Source organism: Jaculus jaculus, chromosome 1, assembly GCF_020740685.1.
Source record: "Jaculus jaculus isolate mJacJac1 chromosome 1, mJacJac1.mat.Y.cur, whole genome shotgun sequence".
Lineage (NCBI taxonomy): Eukaryota > Metazoa > Chordata > Mammalia > Rodentia > Dipodidae > Jaculus > Jaculus jaculus.
Genome location: NC_059102.1, coordinates 263,428,815 through 263,453,266, shown reverse-complemented (window position 1 = coordinate 263,453,266; position 24,452 = coordinate 263,428,815). Strand labels below are relative to the sequence as shown.

Below are 24,452 nucleotides of genomic sequence, written 5' to 3'. Positions count from 1 at the left end.
TGTGAGAAGGAGGTGTTTGCCTCCAAAGTTTTCTTTCTACATAAGGAAAAACTGTAGCTAACTCATGACTGAAACTGCTAAGAACTAGGTGACAAAATGACTCGGTCTCCATGAGATGCCATGAACTTTGTAAAAGTAATGAGTAATAATGGAGCTGGAGAGATGGCTTAATAGTTAAGGCATTTACCTTGAAGCCAAGGGGTCCCATTTCTACTCTCCAGGACCCACGTCAGCCAGATGCACAGGGGGCGCGTGCATCTGGAGTTCCTTTGCAGTGACTGGAGGCCCTGATGCACCCATCTCTCTTTCTGCCTCTTTCATAAAAATAAAATAAAATAACTAGTAATAATGGATACTAATGGTTCCTTTTTGCCTCCATGATTTGAGGAAGCTACCTATTGTGATTTTATTTATTTAAAAGATATGATTAGCCAGATGTGGTGGCGCACGCCTTTAATCCCAGCACTCAGGAGGCAGTGGTAGGGGGATCACCATGAGTTCGAGGCCACCCTGAGACTACACAGTAAATTTCAGGTCAGCCTGGGCTAGAGTGAAACCCTACCTCGAAATGCCCAATAAATAAAACGGTCAAGAACGATGTAGTAAATGACGGTTTATCCTCTGACCACTCAGGTCTTAGTGTCTTCCCTACTGTGAAGCAGTACTGTGGTAACTGGGGTTGTGGTTAATGGTAGACCTTTAGTTCATGGATGACCTCTAGAGAGGTATTTACTAAGTCAATTTTATCTTTTGTTAATATTTTATTTATTTACTTGAGAGAGAACATACGCTAGCCTTAAAGTCCTCGAGCACCGGGTAAAATGCAACCTAGTGTTTACGCCCCGCGCTTTCCCCCGTTAGCCCCACCTCCGGTAAAGACCCGCCTTCTTCCTATTGGCTCCTTTCCCCCCCCCCGCGCCCTAGGTTGCCGTGGAGACCACCGCGATGGCAACCAGGAGAAGCCAAACTTGCTCCTCCGGCCGGAATCGCGCTGGGCTCTCTCGCGGTGCTCATGGCGCTCTACGAGCTCTTCTCTCACCCGGCCGAGCGCGGCTACCGCGCGGGGCTCTGCTCCAAGGCCGCGCTCTTCCTGCTGCTGGCCGCCGCGCTCACCTACATCCCCCCGCTGCTGGTGGCCTTCCGGAGCCACGGTGAGCCTGCCCCGCCCGGACGCGCCCTCCGCCCGCGGCCGGGCCGGGCGTCCTGACCCCTCTCCACCCCCACCCCGCTTTGTGTAACCAGGGTTTTGGCTGAAGCGGAGCAGCTACGAGGAGCAGCCGACCGTGCGCTTCCAGCACCAGGCGCTGCTCGTGGCCCTGCTGGGGCCCGAGCCCGGAGCCTTCCTCGCCTGGAGCACGTTCCCCGCCTTCAACCGGCTGCAGGGCGACCACCTGCGCGTCCCTCTCGTCTCGGTGCGTGCTTCCCGCCCGGGCCTGGGGGAGGGACGCAGAAGCCCGGGTCCACGGCTCGGCCCTTAGGGACTCCCGGGCTTGGAGGAGGTTGGATATGCAGGCCCTTGGGCCTGTGATGTTCAACTTCTGGGTAGATGATGTTCACTCAGCTCCTCCACAAGAGCACAACTCCCAGAAAGTTAGCTGTGCTGTCCTGACCGGCGTCCCAAAGCCAGGGGACCGCCTGTCTCAGGTGTTGGAACTTCCGTGGGCAAGGCTCTCTAAGGATGCTGACGGCCCATCACAGCCCTGCAAGCACCAAAAAGACTGGCCTTTTTAAGCAGAGTGGCCACCTGGAAACCTAGTCACTGATTGGTTAATTTTCCGGTTTGTGCTGGGGACTTGGCTGTGGGATGTGCCTTCTTCCTGCAGCTGCCTTTCTTGAAATTGAACTATTTTACTGTCAGCAAATTGCTGTTTACTTTATCATAAACCAAATGCTTTCTTTACAACCATTGCCTTTCTCTTCATGTTCTGAAAATGTTTCCTTTAGAAGTACAAAACATCTGGTTAAATTTCTTTGGAAGTTGCATTTTAAATGGCAAATTTGTGTAACTGGGGGAAAAAGCAAACATTTTTTTCCTAGCAGCTAAGTACGATTTTTAAAACATTTTGGTTTTTCAGATGGGGTCTTGCTTTAGCCCAGGCTGACCTGGAATTCACTATGGAATCTCAGTGTGGCCTCCAACTCACAATAATCCTCCTACCTCTGCCTCCCAAGAATTAAAGGCTTGTGATGCCAGTCCATCTGAGAAAAAAAATATATATATATATATTTTTTGGTTTTTCGAGGTAGGGTCTCACTCTAGCCCAGGCTGACCTGGAATTCACTCTGTAATCTCAGGGTGGCCTCGAACTCACAGCGATCCTCCTACCTCTGCCTCCCGAGTGCTGGGATTAAAGGCGTGCGCCACCACGCCCGGCTGAGAAAATATTTTTTTGTTTGTTTGTGTGTTTGTTTGTTTCTGGCTTTGCGAGCACCTTTAGCACTAAGCCATCTTTGAAATGAATTTGAAGCCATCCTTAGACCACGTCAGCCTTGACTAGAGCGAGACTGTACCTCAAAAAAACCCAACCTATATGTTTATATACATTTTTTTTCCAACCATAGAAAGGGAGGGAGAGAGATAATGGACATTCCAGGCCTTTAGCCAGTGCAGTTGAACTCCAGATGCATGTGCTACTTTGTCTGGCTTTATGTGGGTACTGGGGAATTGAATTGAATTGTTAGGCTTTGCAGGCAAGTGCCTTAACCACTGAGCAATCTCTCCAGGCCCTTAAGTTTTGTATTTTTTTTTTAATCCTGGAGTGTAGGTATTAAAGGTGTGCTTGTGCCACAAGGCCCAGCCCCCTAAGGTAATATTGATTAAGCTTTCTACTTACTTTTTGTCCTGTGGAGCCCTCCTGGAGGAGGTGTGTCATTAGGGGTAGATCTTGAGTCCAGCCCTACTAAATGTGTAGAGACTCAGCTTGAACTCTGGCTGTTTGTTCTGTTGTCCTGCTGTGTGTGTATGATGAAGTTAGCTAGCTTCTGCCATGATGGTATTTCCTCTGGACTTTATAACCCTGAAATAAACCCTTGCCTCCCATCCTGCTTCTGGGTGGGTGTTTGTCCCAGTGATAACTGCAACATAGAGGCAGGAGGAAAAGAAGTACAATGTCATGGCTACATAGCATGTTAAAGTAAAGGCTAGCCTGGGCTGTATGATACCCTGTCTCAAAGGAGTAAAGAGAAGAAAAGAACACTTAAGCAAGAAAATAGAACGTAAGACCGGGCGTGGTGGTGCATGCCTTTAATCCCAGCATTCGGGAGGCAGAGATAGGAGGATTGCTGTGAGTTCAAGGCCACCCTGAGACTACTTAGTGAATTCCAGGTCAACCTGCGTAGAGTGAGACCCTGCCTGGAAAAAAGCAAAATAAATAAATAAATAAATAAATAAATAAATAAATAGAAGGAAAAGTAAGCTGCCTCCCAAGGTTTGGTATTAAAGGTGTGTGTCACTATGCCCGTCCCTCATTTTTATTTATTTTTTCAAGGTAGGGTCTTGCTCTAGCCCAGGCTGCCTTGGAATTCACTACGTAATCTTGGGGTGGCCTCGAATTCATGGCAATCCTCCTAACTCAGCCTCCCAAGTGCTGGGATTAAAGGCTTGCGCCACCATGCCTGGCCTTATTTTAATTTCTATATTTATTTGAGAGTGAGAGAGAAACAGAGAGAGAATAGGCACTGCAGGGCCTCCAGCCACTGAAAATGAACTCCAGACACATAGGCCATCTTGTACATCTGGCTTGCGTGGGTCCGGGGGATTGAGCCTAGGTCCTTTTGGCTTTGCAAGCAAGTGCCTTAACCACTAAGCCATACCTCCACCCTTCATTTTTATTTTATTTTTATTATTATTGTTATTATTATTATTATTATGTGTTTTTGATGTAGGGTCTTGCTGTAGCCCCAGCTGACCTGGAATTCATTATGTAGTCTCAGGCTGGCCTCAAACTCATGGCGATCCTCATACCTCTGCCTCCTAAGTACTGGGATTCAAGGTGTATGCCATCATGCCTAGCCTTTATTATTTTTTAAAAAATATTTTATTTATTTGAGAGAGAGTGAGTGAGTAGGGGACAGATAGTGAATAGCCCCTGCAAATGAACTCCAGAAGCATACACCACTTGGTGCATCTGGCTTACATGGGTCCTGGAGAATCGAACCTGGGTCCTTTGGCTTTACAGGCAAGTGCCTTAACCACTAAGCCATCTCTCCATTCCTATTTTATTTTATTTTGATTTTTCGAGGGAGGGTCTCACTTTAGGCGAGGCTGACGTGGAACATTATGTAGTCTCAGGGTGATTCATGGTGATCCTCCTGCCTATGCCTCCCAAGTGCTGGGATTAAAGGCATGTGCCACCACACCCAGCTCTCGTTTTCATTTCTGAGCCTCTAGTGCCTCTAATCAAGAGTGACTGACTGCATAAGAGGCCAGCAGTAGAGGGGTTCTCACCATATAGTCATCATACTTCTTTCTTTTAAATATTTATTTACTTATTTATTTATTTGAAAAAGAAAAAAATGAGGAAGCATGAATGAACCAGAGCTACAGACAAAATCCAGATATAAAAAGCATTGTGCATCTGGCTGTATGTGAGTAATGGGGAGCTGAACTTGGGCCAGAAAGCTTTGCAAACCAGTGCTTTTAGCTGCTGAGCCATCTTTCCAGCCCCTCACCATACTTGCTATGTACGTTACACATTTCACATATTTTGAAAAATGAAAACACTTTTTTTTTTCAAAGTAGGGTCTCACTGTAGCCCAGGTTGACCTGGAATTCACTGTGTAGTCTCAGGGTGGCCTTGAATGCAACAGTGATCTTCGTACCTCTTTTTATTTTTTATTTTTGGTACAGGGTCTCACTCTAGCCCATGTAGACCTGGAACTCACTTTGTAGTCCAGGCTAGTCTCCAACACAAGCTGATCCTCATTCTTCAGCCTCCTGATTGCTGGGATTAAAGAAGTATGCAACCACATTGACCTCAAACCTTTTCTTTTTTTCGAGACAGGATTTCACTCTAGCCCAAGCTGACCTGGAACTGACTATATTAAGCCTAGGCTGGCCTCAACTGATATTCCTTCTACCTCAGCCTGTCAGGTGCTCGAATCACAGGCAAGTGCCATCATTCTTGGCTTACACAATATGTTTATATCTTGAATTTTAGTAGTTTTTTTTTCTTCACATTTATGTATTCCTGTCTGTCATTTGCTTTGGGTTAGTTGAGTTTAAAAAAATACTCATGAGGGCTGCAGAGATAGTTCAGGAGGACCTGAGTTTAATCCCCAGCAGCCACATCAAATGCCAGGCATGTCCATGTATTCCTGTAATCCTTGTGCTGTGGGGCTGGCAGACCCCTGGGACTCATGGAAGCCAGTCTTACCTAACTAGTGAACTCTGGGCCAAGGAGAAACCCTGTCTTAACCAGAGGTGGATGACATTGCTAAGGATAGCACCCAGGGTTGCATGCATACCCACACACAAGTACCCACACACAAGCAATAAAATATAAAAATCATGAAAACTTAATCGTGAAAGCAAGGGTAAACATCAGGCTTCATTTCTTCCTTTTACTTGTTCATCACCACAACTGGTCTCTCAGTGGACTGGGGTTAGGTAGTCTTTTATCTCATTAACCAGAAACCACTGCCTTGAGAGTATTACCCATATTGGTTTTGGCTTTAATTTTTTTTTTTTTCCATTTTTTGCGGTAGGGTCTCACTCTGGCCCGGGCTGACCTGGAATTTACTATGTAGTCTCAGGGTGACTTCAAATTCATGATAATCCTCCTGTGTCTGCCTCCCAAGTTCTGGGATTAAAGGCGTGCACCACCACGCCAGACTCTGGTTTTAGTTTTTTTTTTAATTTATTTATTAGAGACCAAGGGGGAGGGTGGAGGGAGAGAGTGGAGGAGAGAAGGAGAATAGGTGTGCCAGGGCCTCTAGCCACTGCAAACGAACTCCAGATGTGCGCGCTGCCATGTGCATCTGGCTTGCATGGGACCTGGAGAATCAAGCCTGAGTCCTTAAGCTTCGCAGGCAAGTGTCTTAACCACTAAGCCATCTCTCCAGCCCTGGTTTTAATTTTTAAGTATTTTATTTGTGGGCTGGAGAGATGGTTTAGCAATTAAATCGCTTGCCTGTGAAGCCTGAGGACTCAGATTCAGTTCCCCCATACCCACATAAGCCAGGCAGCACATACATCTGGAGTTTGGCTAGAGGCTCTGGTGCATGCCCATTCTTGCTTGCTCATGCTCACTCACTTGCTCTCTCTTCTTTTGAGGGAGGGTCTCACTTTAGCCCTGGCTGACTTTGAATTCACTAGTCTCAGTGTGGCCTTGAACTTACGGCAATCCTCCTGCCTCTGCCTCCCGAGTGCTGAGAGTCATAAGCTTTTGACTAGGTTTGCAGTACCAGGCATAAATCCCCTCCCCTGGAGCCAGCTTTAAATCCAGTCAAAGAGCAGTTGATTTCCCTAATAACAGACATGCCACCATTGTACCAGTTAGTACATTTCTCCTGGCTGGCCTACCATAAGCTTGCCAGGTCCACTGCTAGTTAAGACCATTGACAAATTTTCTCCCCCAACAGATTATATAGCTCTTTCTAGTATTCTGACAGCTAATCAACTGGAAAAGGGCTTCCAGCTCTGCTTCAGTTTGATTTCTCAGTGACCTGCAGTACAAGTATGTGGTGTCTTCAGCAGTAGCATCTTAACTATCTTATTCTGATGGGCAACCAAGAACTTGGCAATGGCCTGTAATGTTTTGGGGGCATCAAGGGCTTCCCTGGCCAACAACTCATTGGAAGATATCCCATACCTGGCACTGGAAATTTTCTTTTTTATTTTTTTGTTTTTCAAAGTAGGGTGTCACTCTAGCCCAGGCTGACCTGGAATACACTATGTAGTCTCAGGGTGGCCTGGAACTCTACCTCTTGAGTGCTGGGATTAAAGGTGTGTACCATGAGCTGCATGTGGTGGCACACACCTTTAATCCCAGCACTCAGGAGGCAGACGTAGGTGGATCGCTGTGAGTTTGAGGCCACCCTGAGACTACATACTGAGTTCCAGGTCAGCCTGGACTAGAGTGAGACCCCACCTCAAAAAAACAAACCAAAACAAAAAAAGGTGTGTACCACCATGCCCAGCTTAGAGTCTTGAATTTTGATTAACCTTCCTCCTGAATTGATGTTGGGTATAGCCCAAGGCCTTAAGTGTACTAGAAAAGTGCCTTACCACTGAGCTGCACCCCCAGTTTGAGTAATCTTATAGTGTTGGGGCTGGCCATATGGTTCAGTGGTTAAAGGCACTTGCTTGCAAAGCCTGCTGGCCTGGGTTTGATTCCCCACTACCCACATAAAGCCAGATGCTCAAAGTAACTCATGCATCTAGCGTTCATTTGTAGTGCCAAGAAGCCTTGGCACACCCATACTCTCCTCTCTCTCTCCCCCTTACAAATTTGTTTATTTATTAGCAAGAGAGGCAGGTAGAAATATAGAGAATGGTTGCTCAAGGGCCTCTAGCCACTGCAAACAAACTCCAGACGCAATGTACCACCTTGTGCATCTGGCTTACATGGGCAGTAGGGAATCAAACCTAGGCCCCTAGTCTTTGCAGGCAAGTGCCTTAACCACTGAGCCATCCCTCCAGTCCAGTAAAAACATTAGCCAGGTATGGTGGCACATGCCTTTAATCCCAGCACATGGGAGGCAGAAGTAGAAGGATTACTGTGAGTGTGAAGCCAGTCTGGGACTACATAATGAGTGGCAGGTCAGCTACAGTGAGACCCTACCTCAAAAAAAAAAAAAAAATTACAAATAAATAAATAAAAGCATGTTCAATAAATGCTAAATACTGGTTAGAAAGCCTTAGCACAGTAATTGGAAACATTTTCCCTTTTGTTTTGTTTTATTTTGTTTTGTTTTTTGAGGTAGGGTCTCATTCTAGCAAAGGCTGACCTAGAACTCACTATGTAGTCTCAGGGTGGCCTTGAACTCACAGCAATCCTCATACCTCTGCCTCCCTAGAAGCTGGGATTATAGGTATGTGCCGGGCTGGAGAGATGGCTTAGCAGTTAAGCGCTGGCCTGTGAAGCCTAAGGACCCCGGTTCGAGGCTCGGTTCCCCAGGTCCCACATTAGCCAGACGCACAAAGGGGCGCACGCGTCTGGAGTTCGTTTGCAGTGGCTGGAAGCCCTGGCGCGCCCATTCTCTCTCTCCCTCTATCTGTCTTTCTCTCTGAGTCTGTCGCTCTCAAATAAATAAATAAATAAAAATTAAAAAAAAAAAAGGTATGTGCCACCACGCCCAGCCTTTCCCTTCTTTGTTAGTCTATAAAATAATGAAGTGTTTTACAACTGTTGGTGCTTTAGATTCACTGAAACATGGGTAGCAAGAATTTGATGACCTGGAACCCAGAATTTGATGATCCCGGAATGAAGTAACAATATCTATTTTGCCTATGGATAGTGAAATGATGGAGAGGGCCAGTGACACATGCCCATAATTCCAGCCACTCAGGACAGTGAGAGAATCCCCTGGGCAAGTGAGCTAATAGTACTAGCTGAATTACAGAGCTCTGGTTTCAACTGAGAGACCATGTCTCAGTAAATGAAGTGGAAAGTGAAAGCACCCAAAGTCAACCTCTGGCCTCCACATGCATGTGCACACATGCACACACCATGCACAAATACTTGGCAGGCTAATGAGTAAATTGAAGAATCAGATATTACACTGTAAATAAGACCCAGTGTGAGGGCTGGCTGGAGAGATGGCTTAGCAGTTAAGGCATTTGCCTGCAAAGCCAAAGGACCCCAATTTGATTCCCCAGGTCCCATGTAAGCCAGATGCACAAGAGAGCGCATGTTTCTGGAGTTCATTTGCAGGGGCTGGAGGCCCTCATGTGCCCATTCTATCTCCCCGTCTCTCTGCCTCTTTCTCTCCCTCAAATAAATAAATAAATAAAAATAAAAACTAAAAAAAAAAAAAAAAAAAGAATCAGGTATTAGGGCTGGAGAGATGGCCCAGCTGTTGGTTAAGGAACTTGCCTATTAAGCTGTGATAACTGGGGTTCAATTCCCCAGTACCCATGTAAAGCTAGATGCACAAAGTGAGCCTGCATCTGGAGTTCTTTGGAGTGGCTGGAGGCCCTGGGGTGCCCATTCTTTGTGTGTATCTCTCTGCTTCCAAATAAATGAAAAAAATTGTTTTAAAACATTTGCCATGGAAATATTTATTTATTTACTTGAGAGAGTGAGAGAAAGAAAAAAAGATAGTGAGAATAGGTGTGCCAGGGCCTCTGGCCAGTGCACATGAACTCCAGATGTATGTGCCACCGTGTACATCTGTCTGGCCTATGTGGGTACTGGGAAATTGATCCTAGGTCCTGAGGCTTACAGACAAGCACCTTAACTGCTGAGCCATCTCTCCAGCCCTCCTCAAATTTTTAAAGCATTTTTAAAATTTATTTATTTGGGAGAGAGAATGGGCATTCCAGAGCGTCTAGCCAGTGCAAACAAACTCCAGACATATGCACTACCTTGTGCATCCATCTGGCTTATGTGGCTCCTGGGGAATCGAGCTAGGGTCTTTTGGCTTTGCAGGCAAATACCTTAACTGCTAAGCCATCTCTCCACTCCCCCAAAACAATTTTTTTGTTTTTAATTTTTTTTGTTCATTTTTATTTATTTATTTGAGAGCGACAGATAGAGAGAGAAAGAAGCAGGTAGATAGAGAGAGAGAGAGAGAATGGGCATGCCAGGGTTTCCAGCCACCATGTGCCACCTTGTGCATCTGGCTAATGTGGGTCCTGGGTAATTGAGCCTTGAACCAGGGTCCTCAGGCAAGCGCTTAACCGCTAAGCCATCTCTCCAGCCCCCCAAAATATTTTTTGTTGTTGTTTTGTTTTTTGTTTGTTTGTTTGTTTGTTTTTTGAGGTAGGGTTTCACTTTACTCCAGGCTGACCTGTAATTCACTATGGAGTCTCAGGGTGGCCTCAAACTCAGCAATTCTCCTACCTCTGTCTTCTTAAAGGCGTGCGTCACCACGCCTGGCTTCCAAAAAAATGTTTTTAAAGGAGAGGTTGGAGAGGTGGCTTAGTGGTTGAGGTGCTTACCTACAAAGCCTGATGACCCAGTTTTGATTCCCCAGTACACATGTAAAGTGAGGTGTAGCATGGAGCATGCGTCTGGAATCTGTTTGCAGTGGCTGGAGGCCCTAGTGTGCTCACTCTCTATCTGTCCCTTCTCTTATTCTCTCTGCTTGCAAATATATTTATAATTTTTTGATTGTTCAAGGTAGGGTCTTGCTCTAGACCCAGCTGGCCTGGGCTTCACTATCTAGTCACAGCAATTCTCCTACCTTGACCTCTCAAGTACTAGGATTAAAGGCATGTGCCACCACACCTGGATTTTTTTAAAAATTATTTATTTATTTATTTGAAAGCGACAGACACAGAGAGAAAGACAGATAGAGAGAGAGAGAGAATGGGCGCGCCAGGGCCTCCAGCCTCTGCAAACGAATTCCAGACGCGTGCGCCCCCTTGTGCATCTGGCTAACATGGGACCTGGGGAACCAAGCCTCGAACCAGGGTCCTTAGGCTTCACAGGCAAGCGCTTAACCACTAAGCCATCTCTCCAGCCCACACCTGGATTTTTTAATGAATGAACAGTTTCGCCCTAGAAAGAAATTTCAAGTAAAATGCCTAGCTGTTGATGTGGCTTAGTGGTAGAGCACTTGCCTAGCTTATACAATCAATCCCTGGTACTACCACCGCCAAAAAAGAAAAAAGAATTACTGAAAGCATACCTAATCTTCACTTGATTTTAGCCAAAAGGCAGAGAAACAATAAAACACCTAATCTCAATTCCTGTCTGTACCATTATTAACTACCTCTGATAAATCCTCTAACTTACTGAGCCTAGATTTTCTCATCCATACAGTAGAGATAATACTTGTTCTTTGTCCAAGGCTGGTCACTTATCACAAAGATCAAATGAAATGAGTTTCCCTCTCTCTTAGACTGTTGGAGTCTGGATTCTCCTAGTGATTCTCCCCTGGCCACCACCTCTTGTAAATTGAGAATTTTGATCCTTACCTTCTGTCCTCAGATCCAGAAGACTTGGAGCCATTGCTAAGTTAACTGCCTGTTGTCCCCAGGTCTTACCTGAACCGGAAGCCAAGGTTCCTCTTGGCCATCCTGTTAATGCTACCTAATATGTTATTGCCTCAGTCACTCCATCATCAACCTGATAGCAGAGCTCCCTCCCCCACCCTGTGAAGCTGATGAAATAGGACCAAGATAGTAGTATCCGATGGAAGGAAAGTAGGTTTATCACAAGCAAAGGATATTATCTGAAAGGAAAATGATTGGAAGCTTCTGAAGACAGGTGTCTTGATTTCAAACTATGTTAGCCTGAGAAACACTTACTTTTCCTCATAGAATGGTAATGGTAGAAAGCTAAATGAACAACTCATAGGCGGATTCAAAGGGGAGCACTACATTCCACAGTAGCATCCTTCTGAGAAAGTAGTGGGAAAGGACTAGTTTACACCTCGATCAAGATGTGTGTGTGCCAAATACACACACAGTAGGGATGATATAGATCAGTAACCTTCTTTTCCTTCTGGTCATTGTCAGGTCACTGTGAGGCAGTTGTGGCTGGGAAGCCTGGATATTATTTTATTTTTAAGTGCCTACTTACAATTTATGAGCTGTGATTTCTCTCTTTCTTTCTTTCGATTTTTGTCAAATGTCTGTGGTTTTAATGCCTTGCTAATTTCACTTACTTTCTTTTTTCATCATATTGATTAGTCCTAAAAGATCACAAGTCCTGACCTAAATTTATGAGATAGATGGTCCAACATCAAGGATCTGAAACAAAGGCACTTGTGGTTTAAGAATGTATAAATAGGGCTGGAGGGATGTCTTAGTGATTAAGGCATTTGCCTGCAAAGCCAAAGAACCCAGGTTTGATTGTCCAGAACCCATGTAGCCAGATGCACAAGGGGGCGCATGCATCTGGAATTGCAGTGGCTGGAGGCCCTGGTGTGCTCATTCATTCTCTCTCTCCCCCTATCCTGGTCAAATGAATAAATAAATATATTTTTAAAGAAAGAATGTATAAATAGGCCAGGCATAGTGGTATACGTCTTTAATCCCAGCACTCAGGAGGCAGAGGTGAGGATTGAAGTAAATTCAAGGCCACCCTGAAACTACATAGTGAATTCCAGGTTAGCCTGGGCTAGACCAAGAACCCTACCCTGAAAAAAACAATATATACATATAATTTATTTGCAAGCAGAGAGAGAAAATGAGAGTAGATGCACTAAGGCCTCAAGCCACCGCAAACAACCTCCAGATGCATGCGCTGTTTTATGCATCTGGTTTATATGGGTACTGGGAATCAAACCGGTGGTGTTAAGCTTTGCAGGCAAATGTTTTAACTACTGAGCAATCTCTCTAGCCCATTGATTTATTTTATTTTTATTTTTTAATTTACAAGAGCTGAAGCTGGATGTGGTGGTGCATGCCTTTAATTTCAGCACTTGGGAGGTAGGAGGATCACCATGAGTTCAAGGGTACCTTGAGACTACATATTTAATTCTAGGTGAGCCTGGGCTACAGTGAAACCCTACCTTCAAAAACAAGGGCTTGAGAGATGGCTTAGCAGTTAAATGCTTGCCTGTGAAGCCCGAGGACCCCAGTTCTAGGCTCAATTCCCCAGGACCCACATAAGCCAGATGCACAAGGTGGCACATGCGTCTGGAATTCATTTGAAGTGGCTGGAGGCCCTGGCGCGCCCATTCTCTCTCTGTCTCTTTCTATCTGTCGCTCTCAAACAAATTAATAAAAATAAACGAGCCGGGCGTGGTGGCACACGCCTTTAATCCCAGCACTCGGGAGGCAGAGGTAGGAGGATCACCGTGAGTTCAAGGCCACCCTGAGATGACAGAGTTAATTCCAGGTCAGCCTGGACCAGAGTGAGACCCTACCTCGAAAAACCAAAAAAAAAAATAAATAAATAAACGAAAATGTAAAAATAATAAAAAAATAAAAGAGCTGGATTGGAGAGATGACTTAGCAGTTAAGGCCCTTGCCTGGGAAGCCTAAATATCCAGGTTCAAATCCCTAGAACCTGAATAAGCCAGATGCATGTGGTGGCGCTGGTGGTTTAATTCAGGTGTCTCCCATAAACTTATATTCTGAATGCTAGGTTCCCAGCTGATGGAGATTTGGAAATTAATGTCTCCTGGAGGCAGTGTAGTGCTGGGGGCGGGCTTATGGATGATATAGCCAATTTCCCCATGCCAGTGTTTGGCACTCTCTCCTGTTCCTGTTGTCCACTTTATGTGGGCCAGGGGTTGATGTCCACCCACTGCTCATGCCGTCACTTTTCCCCTATCATCATGGAGCTTTCCCCTCAAGCCTGCAAGCCAAAATAAAAACGTTTTCCTACAAGTTGCTCTTGGTTGGGTGATTTCTACCAGCAATGTAAACCTGACTGCAACAGTGGTGCATATGTCTGAAGTTCGTTTGCAGTGGCTAGAGGCCCTGGCGTGCCTGTTCTCTCTCTCTCTTTTTCTCTCATAAATAATAAGTAAATAAATAAAAGAGTTAGCTGGGCATGGTGGCACATGCCTTTGATCATAGCACTTGGTAGCCCGGCATGGTGTCACATGCCTTTAATTCTAGCACTCAGGAGGCAGAGGTAGAAGGATCACAATGAGTTTGAGGCCACCCTGAGACTACATAGTGAATTTTAGGTTAGTCTGGGCTAGAGCAAGACCCTACCTTGAAACCCCCCCCCAAAAAAAAAAATTCCAGCACTCGGGAGGCAGAGGTAGAAGGATCCCCATGAGTTCGAGGCCATCCTGAGACTACAAAGTGAATTCTAAGTCAGCTTGGGCTAGAGAGAGACCCTACCTCGCAAACAACAACAAAAAAGGAGCTGACTTGAAATGTAACTCAATAGTAAACCTCTTGCCTAGCATGTTGGAAGCCATAGATACAACACCCAACACTATAAAGGAAAAGAAGATCTGGGCATAGAGTGGGCCTGTGATTCCAGCACTTAAGAGGCAAAGGTAGGAGGATTACCACAAGTTTGAAGCCAGCCTGATTTTCATAATGATTTCAAAATCAGGGCTATATGGTAGTAAGTTCTGTCTCAAAGAGGGAGGGAGGGGGAAAAAAGAAGGCTGGAAGGATGGCTAATTGGCTAAGGCACTTGCCTGCAAAGCCTAAGGACCCTCGTTTGATTCCCCAGTACAATGTAAAAGCCAGATGCAAGTGGTGTGGCACATGCATCTGGAGTTCATTTGCAACAGCTGGAGGCCCTGACATACCCAACTCTCTCTCTGCTTGTACATACATACGTACGTACATACATACAAGAAATCTCTTTCTTTTGGCTTTTCTAGAGTAGAGAAGAAGATAGGAACCAGGATGGGAAAATGGACATGTTGTATTTTAAACTTGAGCTTCCTCTGCAATCCACAGAGCATGTTCTTGGTGTGCAACTCATTCTGACCTTCTCCTACCAATTGCATGTGAGTTCATCCTCTCAGGCTCCTCTCTTTCCTCCTTGGAGAGAGCAGAGCCCTATCTCTGCTTTCTAGGGGGTCCCACATTGTAGAAGATTCTTCTCTGGGGTGTTGGAGGGACTTTAACATGGGCAAATGAAATGGTTTTCATTAGGATCATCTTAAATAGCTAAGCGAGTTTGAGACAGGGATTCCTGTGTGGGCCAAGTATATGCAGCCCCATAGCCTCAGCTGCACATCAGTGACTCATGAACCCAGAGCCCTTCACAGCTGATGGTTTTGCCTCTCCTTTTATTGCTTTCAGAGGATGTCAACATTTGTGATGCAGAGCATGGCATTTCTCCAGTCCTCCTTTGCTGTTCCTGGGTCACAGTTGTACATCAATGGCGAGCTGAAGCTGCTACAGAAGCAGCCACTGAGCTACAGTGGCCTGGATGTCCGATACAATGTGAGGATGCTTTGTGCTATCTAGCTTCTTTGTTTCTGTGTGTGTCACATTTTCTGATAAGCTGAGGCTGGTTACAGCATTCCCTAATGTAGCAGAGAGTAGGAATTCTTACCATGATGTCTTTCAAAAAATGGGGGAGGGTGTGGTGGTTTGATTCAGTGTCCCCCATAAACTTAGGTGTTCTGAATGCTAGGTTCCCAGCTGATGGAGATTTGGGAATTAACACCTCCTGGAGGCAGTGTATTGTTGGGGGCAGGCTTATGGTTATTGTAGCCAGTATTTGGCACACTCTCGTATTCCTGTCGTCCACCTTATGTGGGCCGGGGGTGATGTCCACCCTCTGCTCATGCCGTCGTTTTCCCCTGTCATCATGGAGCTTCCCCTTGATTCTGTAAGCCAAAGCAAACCTTTTTTCCCCACAAGCTGCTCTTGGTCAGGTGATTTCTGTCAGCAATGTGAACCTGACTGCAACAGGGGGGTTGAAGAGATGGCTTAACAGTTAAGGTTCTTGCCAGCAAAGCCAAAGGACCTAGGTTTGAGGACAAGTTGCTAATGACCTTCTTCCTCCAACTTCACCCTTCACAGCCCCACACCTCCCCATGCCCAGTAGTTTTGACAGTCTTTTTTTTTTTTTTTTAATGTTTCTCATGCTTTTATTTGGTGGACAAGTATCTTTTTTTTCTTTTCAAAAAATTTTTTTTATTAACAACTTCCATGATTCTAAAAAATATCCCATGGTAATACCTTCCCTCTCCCCCCTTTTTTTTTTATTTTATTTTGTTTTATTTTATTTTTTCTTTTTTTTTTTTTTTTTTTTTTTTTGAGGTAGGGTCTGACTCTAGCTCAGGCCCTGGAATTCACTCTGTAGTCTCGGTGGCCTCAAACTCACTGTGATCCTCCTACCCCTGCCTCCCGAGTGCTGGGATTAAAGGTGTGCACCACCACATTTAGCTCCCCCACACACACATGTTTTAATTTAATGTAATTTATTTTTTCAGGTAGGGTTTCACTCTAGCCAGGCTGACCTGGAATTCACTATGTACTCTCAGGGTGGCCTTGAACTCCCAGCAATCCTCCTACCTCTGCCTCCCAAGTGCTGGAATTAAGGCATGTGCCACCATGCCCAGACTGACAGTCATATTTTTAATATTTTATTTATTTATTTATTTATTTATGAGAGAAAGGGAGAGGGCATGGCCCTGCCTGGGCTTCACACCACTGCAAATGAACTTCAGATGAACAAAGAACCAAACCCAGGCCATCAGGCTTTGCAGTCAAGTGCTTTTAACTGCTGAGCCATCTCTCCAGTCCTTTGGCAGTCGTATTTTAGGGTTTTTGTTTGTTTGTTTTTGTTGTTGGTTCTTGGTTTTTCGAGGTAGGGTCTCATTCTAGCTCAGGCTGACCTGGAATTCTCTGTGTAGTCCCAGGGTGTCCTTGAACTCACGATGGTCCCTGTGCCTCATGAGTGCTGGACAGATATATTTTGAATCCATTAGTGGATCAAAGCATCAGTTAGGTTAGTGTCGTTGTGTCCTAATCTCTGGAAATTCTCTCACAGACACATCATAACTGTGCTTTACTAATCTCCTAGGTGTTTCTCAAACCAATCAAGTTGACAATCATAATGAACTATGGCATATTCCAATGATCTTGTAAAATGTTCATGTAAAACATTTTAAAAAATACTAGCCACCATTTATTGAACATGTACCATATGCCAGCCCTGGGTGGGAAGGTTTACAGTTGGGTGTGGTGTCACACACCTATAATCCCACCATTTGGTTGACTGAGGTGGGTGTATCACTTGAGGCCAGGAACTGGAGACCAACCTGGGCCACATAGCAACACCATATACCTCAACAGAAATTAAACACAGGCTTGCAAACATCATGTTCTTCAGTCCTCATAGCAACTTCTGAGATGCCTGTACTTGCCATTTCCAGCTCAACAGTTACTAGTCCCCTGTTCCTGTTGGAGCACAGGCCCTGTTCTTCTTTGAACCCACAGAGCAGCTCCTGCCTCACACTTTTCCACTTGCCATTCTCTCTACAAGGTGTCCACATTGTATACTAGACCACTCCATGTAGGTCCAGTGACACATCCCTTCTCTGACTCTGCTCATTCTTTTATTTTTATTTTTATTTATTTGTTTGAGAGCAACAGAGAGACAGAGAGAATGGGTGCCCCAGGGTCTCCAGCCACTGCAAACGAACTCCACATGCATGCACCCCCTTCTGCATCTGGCTAGCGTGGGTCCTGGGGAATCAAGCCCCAGACCGGGGTCCTTAGGCTTCACAGGCAAGCACTTAACCACTAAGCCATCTCTCCAGCCCCTGACTCTGCTTTCTAAAATAGCCTTCCCTGCTTGACTTAGCATTCTTCACACAAATTTACATCTGTTGCCCCTGACATCTTTGCTGCCTGTGTTAAAAGCATTGATACCTTGTGTATTATCACCCCAGTACTTACAACCGTGCCTGGCACATTGTAAGCTTTCATAGATAATTATTGAAAAGATGAACTCTCAGGGAAAAAGAAAAATGAATTCTCATTTTGCTAATGTGGACATTGGGATTTACTAGTATGACTCTTCCCAAAGTTTCCTAGCTTCAAAGTAAGAAAGTGAAGATTACTGTCTACTGTGTGAGTGCAGACCTCCTGCATTCTTCATCCTTTTATTATTTCTAACAAGCTCTGTTTGACAGTGAAAGAGGATGTTACCAGTTATTACTGATGTATAACAGGACTGTTGCAGATAACTGGGATGTAGGGTCACTGTAGCTAGAAGAAACATGAGTTATAAAGGGGGGAGCTATAATACATAAACATGATATGGCATTTTGATGATTTGTGTACCAATGGGAATATGATATTAGAGGGCAGGAAATCATTTCCAACTACAAAGGATCATATTTTTACCAGTGGTCTGGGGAAATAGCTTAGTTGGTAAAGTGCTCACTGTACAAGCATGAGGACCAGAGTTCAAGTCCCCAACACCCATATAAAAGCTGGGCATGGTGGCATTGTTACTGTAATGTCAGCTCTGGGGAGATGGACACAGACGGATCCTTGGGGCTTACTGGCTAGCTAATTCAGTCAAATTGGTAAACTCCTGGTCAAGTGAGAGATCCTATCTCAAAAATGAGATTTTTTTTTGATTTATGAGGTCTACACGTATTGGTCACACAAGTGCACCTGCAAACACATACACCTACACACTTACAAGCACGCGCGCGCGCACACACACACACACGTATGTACACCACCCAAACATACACTCAAGGAAAGATTTCAATGCTTAACATTTGCATTTTATCTATTTCTGTTTCTACATTTTAAAAAGATAAATTAAGCTGGGCGTGGTGGCAGAGATAGGATCACCATGAGTTTGAGGCCACCCTGAGACTACACAGTGAATTCCAGGTCAGCCTGGGCTACAGACCCTATCTTGAAAAATAACAACAAAAAAAAGCAAGAAAAAAACAGGTGTTGGAAATATGGTATATCTAAAAGAGGAAAGAAGGGCTAGAGAGATTGCTCAGCAGTTAAAAGTACTTGCTTACAAACAAAGCCTGACAGCCTGGGTTCAAATTCCTAGTACCCATGTCAAGCCGAATGCACAAGGTGACAGATGCATCTGGAGTTTGTTTGAAGTGACACCAATTCATATTCTCTCTCTGCTTGAAAATAAATTTAAAACTATAAAAAAATAAAAGAAGAAACAAATAATTTCTCTGATTAGAATAGAGAAGGGCATTTACAGATTTGAAACCTGGTGAACCTTGGTCCTTGTTTCAATCACCACAAAAGGAAAGGCTGAGAGTAAATGAACTTAAATTGTTGCAAAACAGTTGATTCATCTTTAATTCTTTTTTAAAATAAATGTACTATTTATTTAGTTGAGAGAGAAAGAGGCAGATAGAGAAAGGATGGGTGCTGCAGGGCCTCCAGCCACTGCAAACGAACTCCAGATGCGTGCACCCTCTTATGCATCTGGCTTACATGGGTCCTGGGAAATTGAACCTTGGTCCTTAGGCTTCATAGACAAACACCTTAACCACTAAGCCATTTCCCCAACCCTTGACTCATCTTTAAAGAAAAGATTACTGAAACAAGAATAGGTCACCAAGAGCAAGAGGATGGTCTCTGGAATCAGTGTTGTCTCTCTGGGACTCACTAGCTGAACAGAAAGGCTGAAGGAAGAGAGAAGCAGTCTAGTTCTACTCACTCTGTCCTGCTTCCCTGTCGTAGGTGTCAGTGATCAACGGGACCAGTCCTTTTGCCCACGACTATGACCTCACCCACATTGTTGCTGCCTACCAGGAAAGGAATGGTAAGTCACAGGTAGAGGCCATTGGGCCACTGTGCAGGCACTTCCCTGGCTGTAGGGACAGAAAACAAGCAGAATTGGAGGCCCTGTTGTGAGATAGTCATAAAACCAGTAAAGGCTCTGTGATGGGAGGTGGGTGGGCTCACCAGGCTTTATCCTTTTTGTCTATTCCTCACAGCCATGCTCATTCCCACCTATCCCTCTCCTGTCATCCAGCAGGTTAGTGATTACTTGGGCTTGTTATCCCATCCCTGCCTTGAAGGGTCCTTTTCTTTTCTTTTTGTTTTCTTCTTCTTCTTCTTCTTCTCTCCCTCCCCCTTCCTCCCCTCCTCCCCCTCCTCCCCCTCCCCCTTCCCTCCCCCTCCTCCCTTTTTTTTTTTTTGTCTGAGGTAGAGTCTCACTTTCACTTAGGCTGACCTGGAATTTACTCTGGAGTCCCAGGCTGTCCTCGAACTCACAGTGATCCTCTTACCTCAGACTCCAGAGTGCTGAAAGACATGTGCCACCATACTTGGCTGTTTCATTTTCTTTCTCTTTCTTTCTTTCTGTTTGTTTGTTTTTCCAGGTAGGGTTTCACTCTAGCCTCCTTCCCCTACCTCCTGAGTGCTGGGATTAAAGGCATGCACCACCACACCCTGCTGTTTACTTTTCTTAAGGATAAACCCGATTAAATTAATCCCTATGAGGGCTGGAGAGATGGTTTAGCAGTTAAGGTGCTTGCCTTTGAAGTCTAAGAACACAGGTTCAATTCCCCGTATGTAAGCCAGATGCACAAGGTGGTGCATGTGTATAGAGGCCCTGGCATGCCCATTCTCTCTCTCTTACTCTGCCTCTCTCTCAAATAAATAAATAAAATATAGCCAGTCGTGGTGACGCTCATCTTTAATCCCAGCAAGCACTCGGGAGGCAGAGGTAGGAGAATTGTTGTGAGTTTGAGGCCACCCTGAGACTACATCGTGAATTCCAGGTCAGCCTGGGCTAGAGTGAGACCCTATCTCGAAAAACCAAAAAATAAAAATAAAATAATTAATAACGGGGCTGGAGAGATGGCTTAGCGGCTAAGCGCTTGCCTATGAAGCCTAAGGACCCTGGTTCGAGGCTCGACTCCCCAGGACCCACGTTAGCCAGATGCACAAGGGGGCGCATGCATCTGGAGTTCGTTTGCAGTGGCTAGAAGCCCTGGCGCGCCCACTCTCCTCTCTCTCTGTACCTCTTTCTCTGTCTGTTGCTCTCAAATAAAAAAATAAATATAAACAAAAAATAAAAAATAATAATTAATAAATAAAACACTTGAAGTATTTACAAAATAAAAAATTTAAGCCCCATGGTATAACCATAAACAAAGGCAGTGACAATCTGCTGTCCACTTTCCAGGTAGAAATGGAGCATGTGTGCTAGGCACACAGCCTACTAGGAGAACAGAAGCACTGTGGTTTCCTCTGTAGGCAGAGCATGTTGGCTCCTTACAGAAGCAGCTGCTCAGGCCACCCAATGTTGGGTGTTTGATTCAGCACCCTAGGCTAGTTGGTGGCCTGAGGATTTCCCTAAAGGCATGCAAAGAAAGTTACTTGGAATCCAGACACAGACACTACAGACATTTCAAAAGCAGGCCTGACTTCCAATATTTCTTCCTAATTTTATGAAATACAGTAACGTTTTTCCAGTAATGGAACTCCTAAAACCAAACCAACAAGCCATTGGTCTGTAAATCAATTTTTCCCTTTATTTCATTCACCCTTGGATTTGTACCCAGATAGTTTCATACAGCTAGTATGGAGACACTTTGGAATTCAACTTATATAACTATGTAATAAATTTTTTTTCTTTTTGAGGTAGAGTCTCACTCTATCCCAGGCCAACCTGGAATTCACTATGTAGTCTCAGGGTGGGTTTAAACTCACAGCAATACTCCTACCTATGCCTCCCAAGTGCTGGGATTAAAGGCGTGTGCCACTATGCCACACCTTTTTTTTGTTGTTGTTGTTCTTCGAGGTAGAGTCTCACTCTAGTTCAGGCTGACCTGGAATTCACTGTGTAGTCTCAGGGTGGACTTGAACTCACGGTGATCCTCCTACCTCTGTCTCATAAGAGCTGGGATTAAAGGCATGCACTACCATGCCCCACCTTTTTTTTTTTTTTTTTTTTTTTTTAGGTAGGGTTTCCCTGTAGCCTAGGATGACCTGGAATTCACTGTGTAGTCTCAGAGTGGCCTGGAACTCACGGCAGTCTTCCTCCCTCTGCCTTCTGAGTACTGGGATTAAAGGTGTGTGCCACCTCACCCCACTGAAATTTTTTTTTTTTTTTTTTTTTTGAGGTAAGGTCTCACTATAGCTCAGACTGACCTGGAATTCGCTCTGTGGTATCAGAGTAGCCTCGAACTCACAGGGATTCTCCTTCTGCCTCCCAAGTGCTGGGATTAAAGGCGTTCGCAACCATGCCCAGCATCTTCTATTTTTTTTAATTAAGTTTTATTTATTTATTTAAGAGAGCAAGAGAGGGAAGGAGGCGGACAGAGAGAGACAGAATGGACATGCCAGGACCTCCAGCCACTGCAAATGAACTCCAGATGCATGTGCCCCTTTGTGCATCTAGCTTATGTGGGTCCTGGGGAATCAAACTGGGGTCCTTTGACTTTGCAGGCAAACATCTCAACCGCTAAGGCATCTCTCCAGCCCATTCGCTAAGTTTTTGACATTTTTACAAGTGTTTTGACAAGCATTTTAAGTAATATATAAGTAGCTTTGCACATGACATTTTTCTTTATTTATTTTTGCATTCTGTACTCAAAGATTTATAGCCTTTAATAGTTCCTTCCAAAGGGTCACCCTGGATTAATACTGTGTGTTTGTGTTGCAGTTACCACAGTCCTAAATGACCCCAACCCCATCTGGCTGGTGGGCAGGGCCGCGGAAGCTCCATTTGTGATTAATGCTATCATCAGATACCCGGTGGAAGTCATTTCATATCCTTTCTGTTAGCCAGCCAGCAGTAGCTCTGTTTCCACAAAGAGAGGAAGGGCTCCTTAGCTGTCGTGAGTAGGAGCAGATGTGGAAAGCCTTAGATTGGAAATTGCTACAGCACTTTAGGCCTTGCAATGACTGTATCTGTCTGCTCCTACAGGGGGAAAAATCAATTTCCTGTAGGTCAGGACCATCCATATTTATGTTTCAATAATCTCTGGTTATCCCTTTTATCTTCAGGGTATTTGAAATATGCTTGCCATTTCCCATGTGACCTGAACCCTGAGGTAACTGTTCCTTACATGTCAGCTGTGCCTCCTTAACTGTATGTACCTACCAACCAGGCTTTTGGGAGATGATAAAGTTTGCCTGGGTCCAGTACGTCAGCATCCTGCTCATCTTCCTCTGGGTGTTTGAAAAGATCAAAATATTTGTGTTTCAGAATCAAGTAGTGACCACCATCCCTGTAGCAGTGCCCTGGGGAGAAGTGTGTAAGGAGCACTTATCCTAAGTGGACCATTTCTGGAGACTTAGGACCATTGGCTACCTCATTGTCATCTTCTGAGAACTGCCATCTTACAACATCTCTGAACAAGGCCCAGAGGACATTTGCGGCGCGTGTTTTCCCTCAAAGAAGAGTTCTTTCCAGTTTTGCACTATATAAGCTCCCTACCTTCAAGCACCAAGGAAATTGTCAGGGACTGGTTTGTGGTAAAGTCACAGGATTCTGGTTCTTGTTCACATGTTAGCCTAAATTTCAGGAGAAAATTACAGTCAATTTAGGCTTCTTGGAAAGAGTCCCATCTTGTTCAAGCAAAGACTCTTCGTCTTTTGAACCAGGAGACATGACTTCTTGCCCCTGATTGTCAACCACTTTTTACCCTTTTCAGGGCTGTCATGATAAATGTGCAAATCCCCAGTACTGTCCACTCCAGGGGAGCTTTTGATTTCCAGAATCCTTTAACTGGAGAACTGAAGGGGTGTGGCCAAGTACAAGAGCCCCCAAAACATGTGCACGAGGGTCCGTGACTTAAGGACAGGAGGCCAGACACCTGCCCTCAGTCTAACAGACATGGTCTGTCTGTCGTGAGTTCAGCTGAACAGCCTTGTGTCCTTGCCCTGCTGGGGCTGGCTCTTTGCCTGCCTCTTGCCCTCTGTCTGAGCCTCTGGGATGGCAGACTGAAGTCAGAAGTGCTGTTTCATTCAGTCCCCTCAGCAGCAGTGGGGGACGCTGTGCTTCTAACAACAGGTTCTTTCTCTCTGGCCCTCACCCAACAGCCTGGATGCATGCCACTCCTCCTTGACAGCCCTCCCCCTTGCTAAAAGGATATGGATGACAGAGGGGTTGTTGTTGGTATTGACCCCCACTGCCTGACACCCACAGGATTTATTTATTTGGTGGGCTAAATGGAAGCCCAGCTACTTGGATTTTCCTTGACTAATGAACAGAGTGCCTAGCAGAGAGGTAGTTTTGGGGAAGGTACCAGGAGCATAGAAAGAAGATGCTAGCCAGGCCTTCCAATCCAGCCTGGTTGAGAGAGTGACAAGCAGTCCAACCAGATATTTCTTTTGGCTAAGCAAGATTCTGCAGAAGAGATGACCAGATGGGCCTCTTCTGCATACAAGAACTGATCTCCAGCACCAATCTTGTCCTGAGCAATCGTGTGATCCCCAGTTTGTTTTCAGCACAGGAAAGACATTCCTAACCCCTGTGGCTCATGCTTCACACCCACCCACCACACACTGAGTGTGTGCCTCAGTTTTCTTTGGAGATGTAGTTCTAATTTCCAAAGCACCTCTCTTTCAGAACAAAATAAGAAATTACCTAACACTAGTTCCTTTTAATATTTAGCACTGTTTATATGTTTCATTTTCCCCCAAAGACTTAAATGAAAAATGGTTTCTGGTTTAAATCTCAAATAAAAGTAATGAGAAGCTGGGTGTAGTGGTGCATGCCTTTAATCCCAGAATTTGGGAGGCAGAGTTAGGAAGATTGCTGTGAGAATTCGAGGCCAGCCTGAGACTAGATAATCCATGTCAGCCTGGGCCAGAGCAAGACCCTAAATTGAAGTAATTAAATTAAAAAAAAAAAAACTACTGAGATGGAAAATACACCAAAGATACACATTGTAATTTGTTAAATTATTCTAGTACAAAATTTATGTGTAAGAACCATGAC

General features: G+C 44.9%; 2 protein-coding genes across 2 annotated transcripts in view; both read left to right on the top strand.

Moving 5' to 3' along the window:
- The first annotated feature begins 936 nt into the window (after positions 1-936).
- Positions 937-24,212, top strand: Tmem231 (transmembrane protein 231). The gene is made up of 7 exons (XM_004659607.2): positions 937-1,151; positions 1,243-1,412; positions 14,413-14,541; positions 14,840-14,983; positions 19,235-19,316; positions 22,170-22,275; positions 22,607-24,212. Exons 1-7 carry the CDS (start codon positions 1,013-1,015, stop codon positions 22,782-22,784), a joined length of 948 nt encoding a protein of 315 aa, XP_004659664.2. The 5' UTR covers positions 937-1,012; the 3' UTR covers positions 22,785-24,212.
- The window catches only part of LOC101601540 (carbohydrate sulfotransferase 6), a 37,847-nt gene continuing 28,356 nt past the window's right edge, over positions 14,962-24,452 (top strand). Inside the window, exons 1-2 of the mRNA XM_045156506.1 lie at positions 14,962-14,983; positions 19,235-19,316. Of these exons, the coding sequence (XP_045012441.1) occupies positions 19,275-19,316 (42 nt within the window). The 5' untranslated portion in view covers positions 14,962-14,983; positions 19,235-19,274. The remainder of the gene's footprint in view (positions 14,984-19,234; positions 19,317-24,452) is intronic.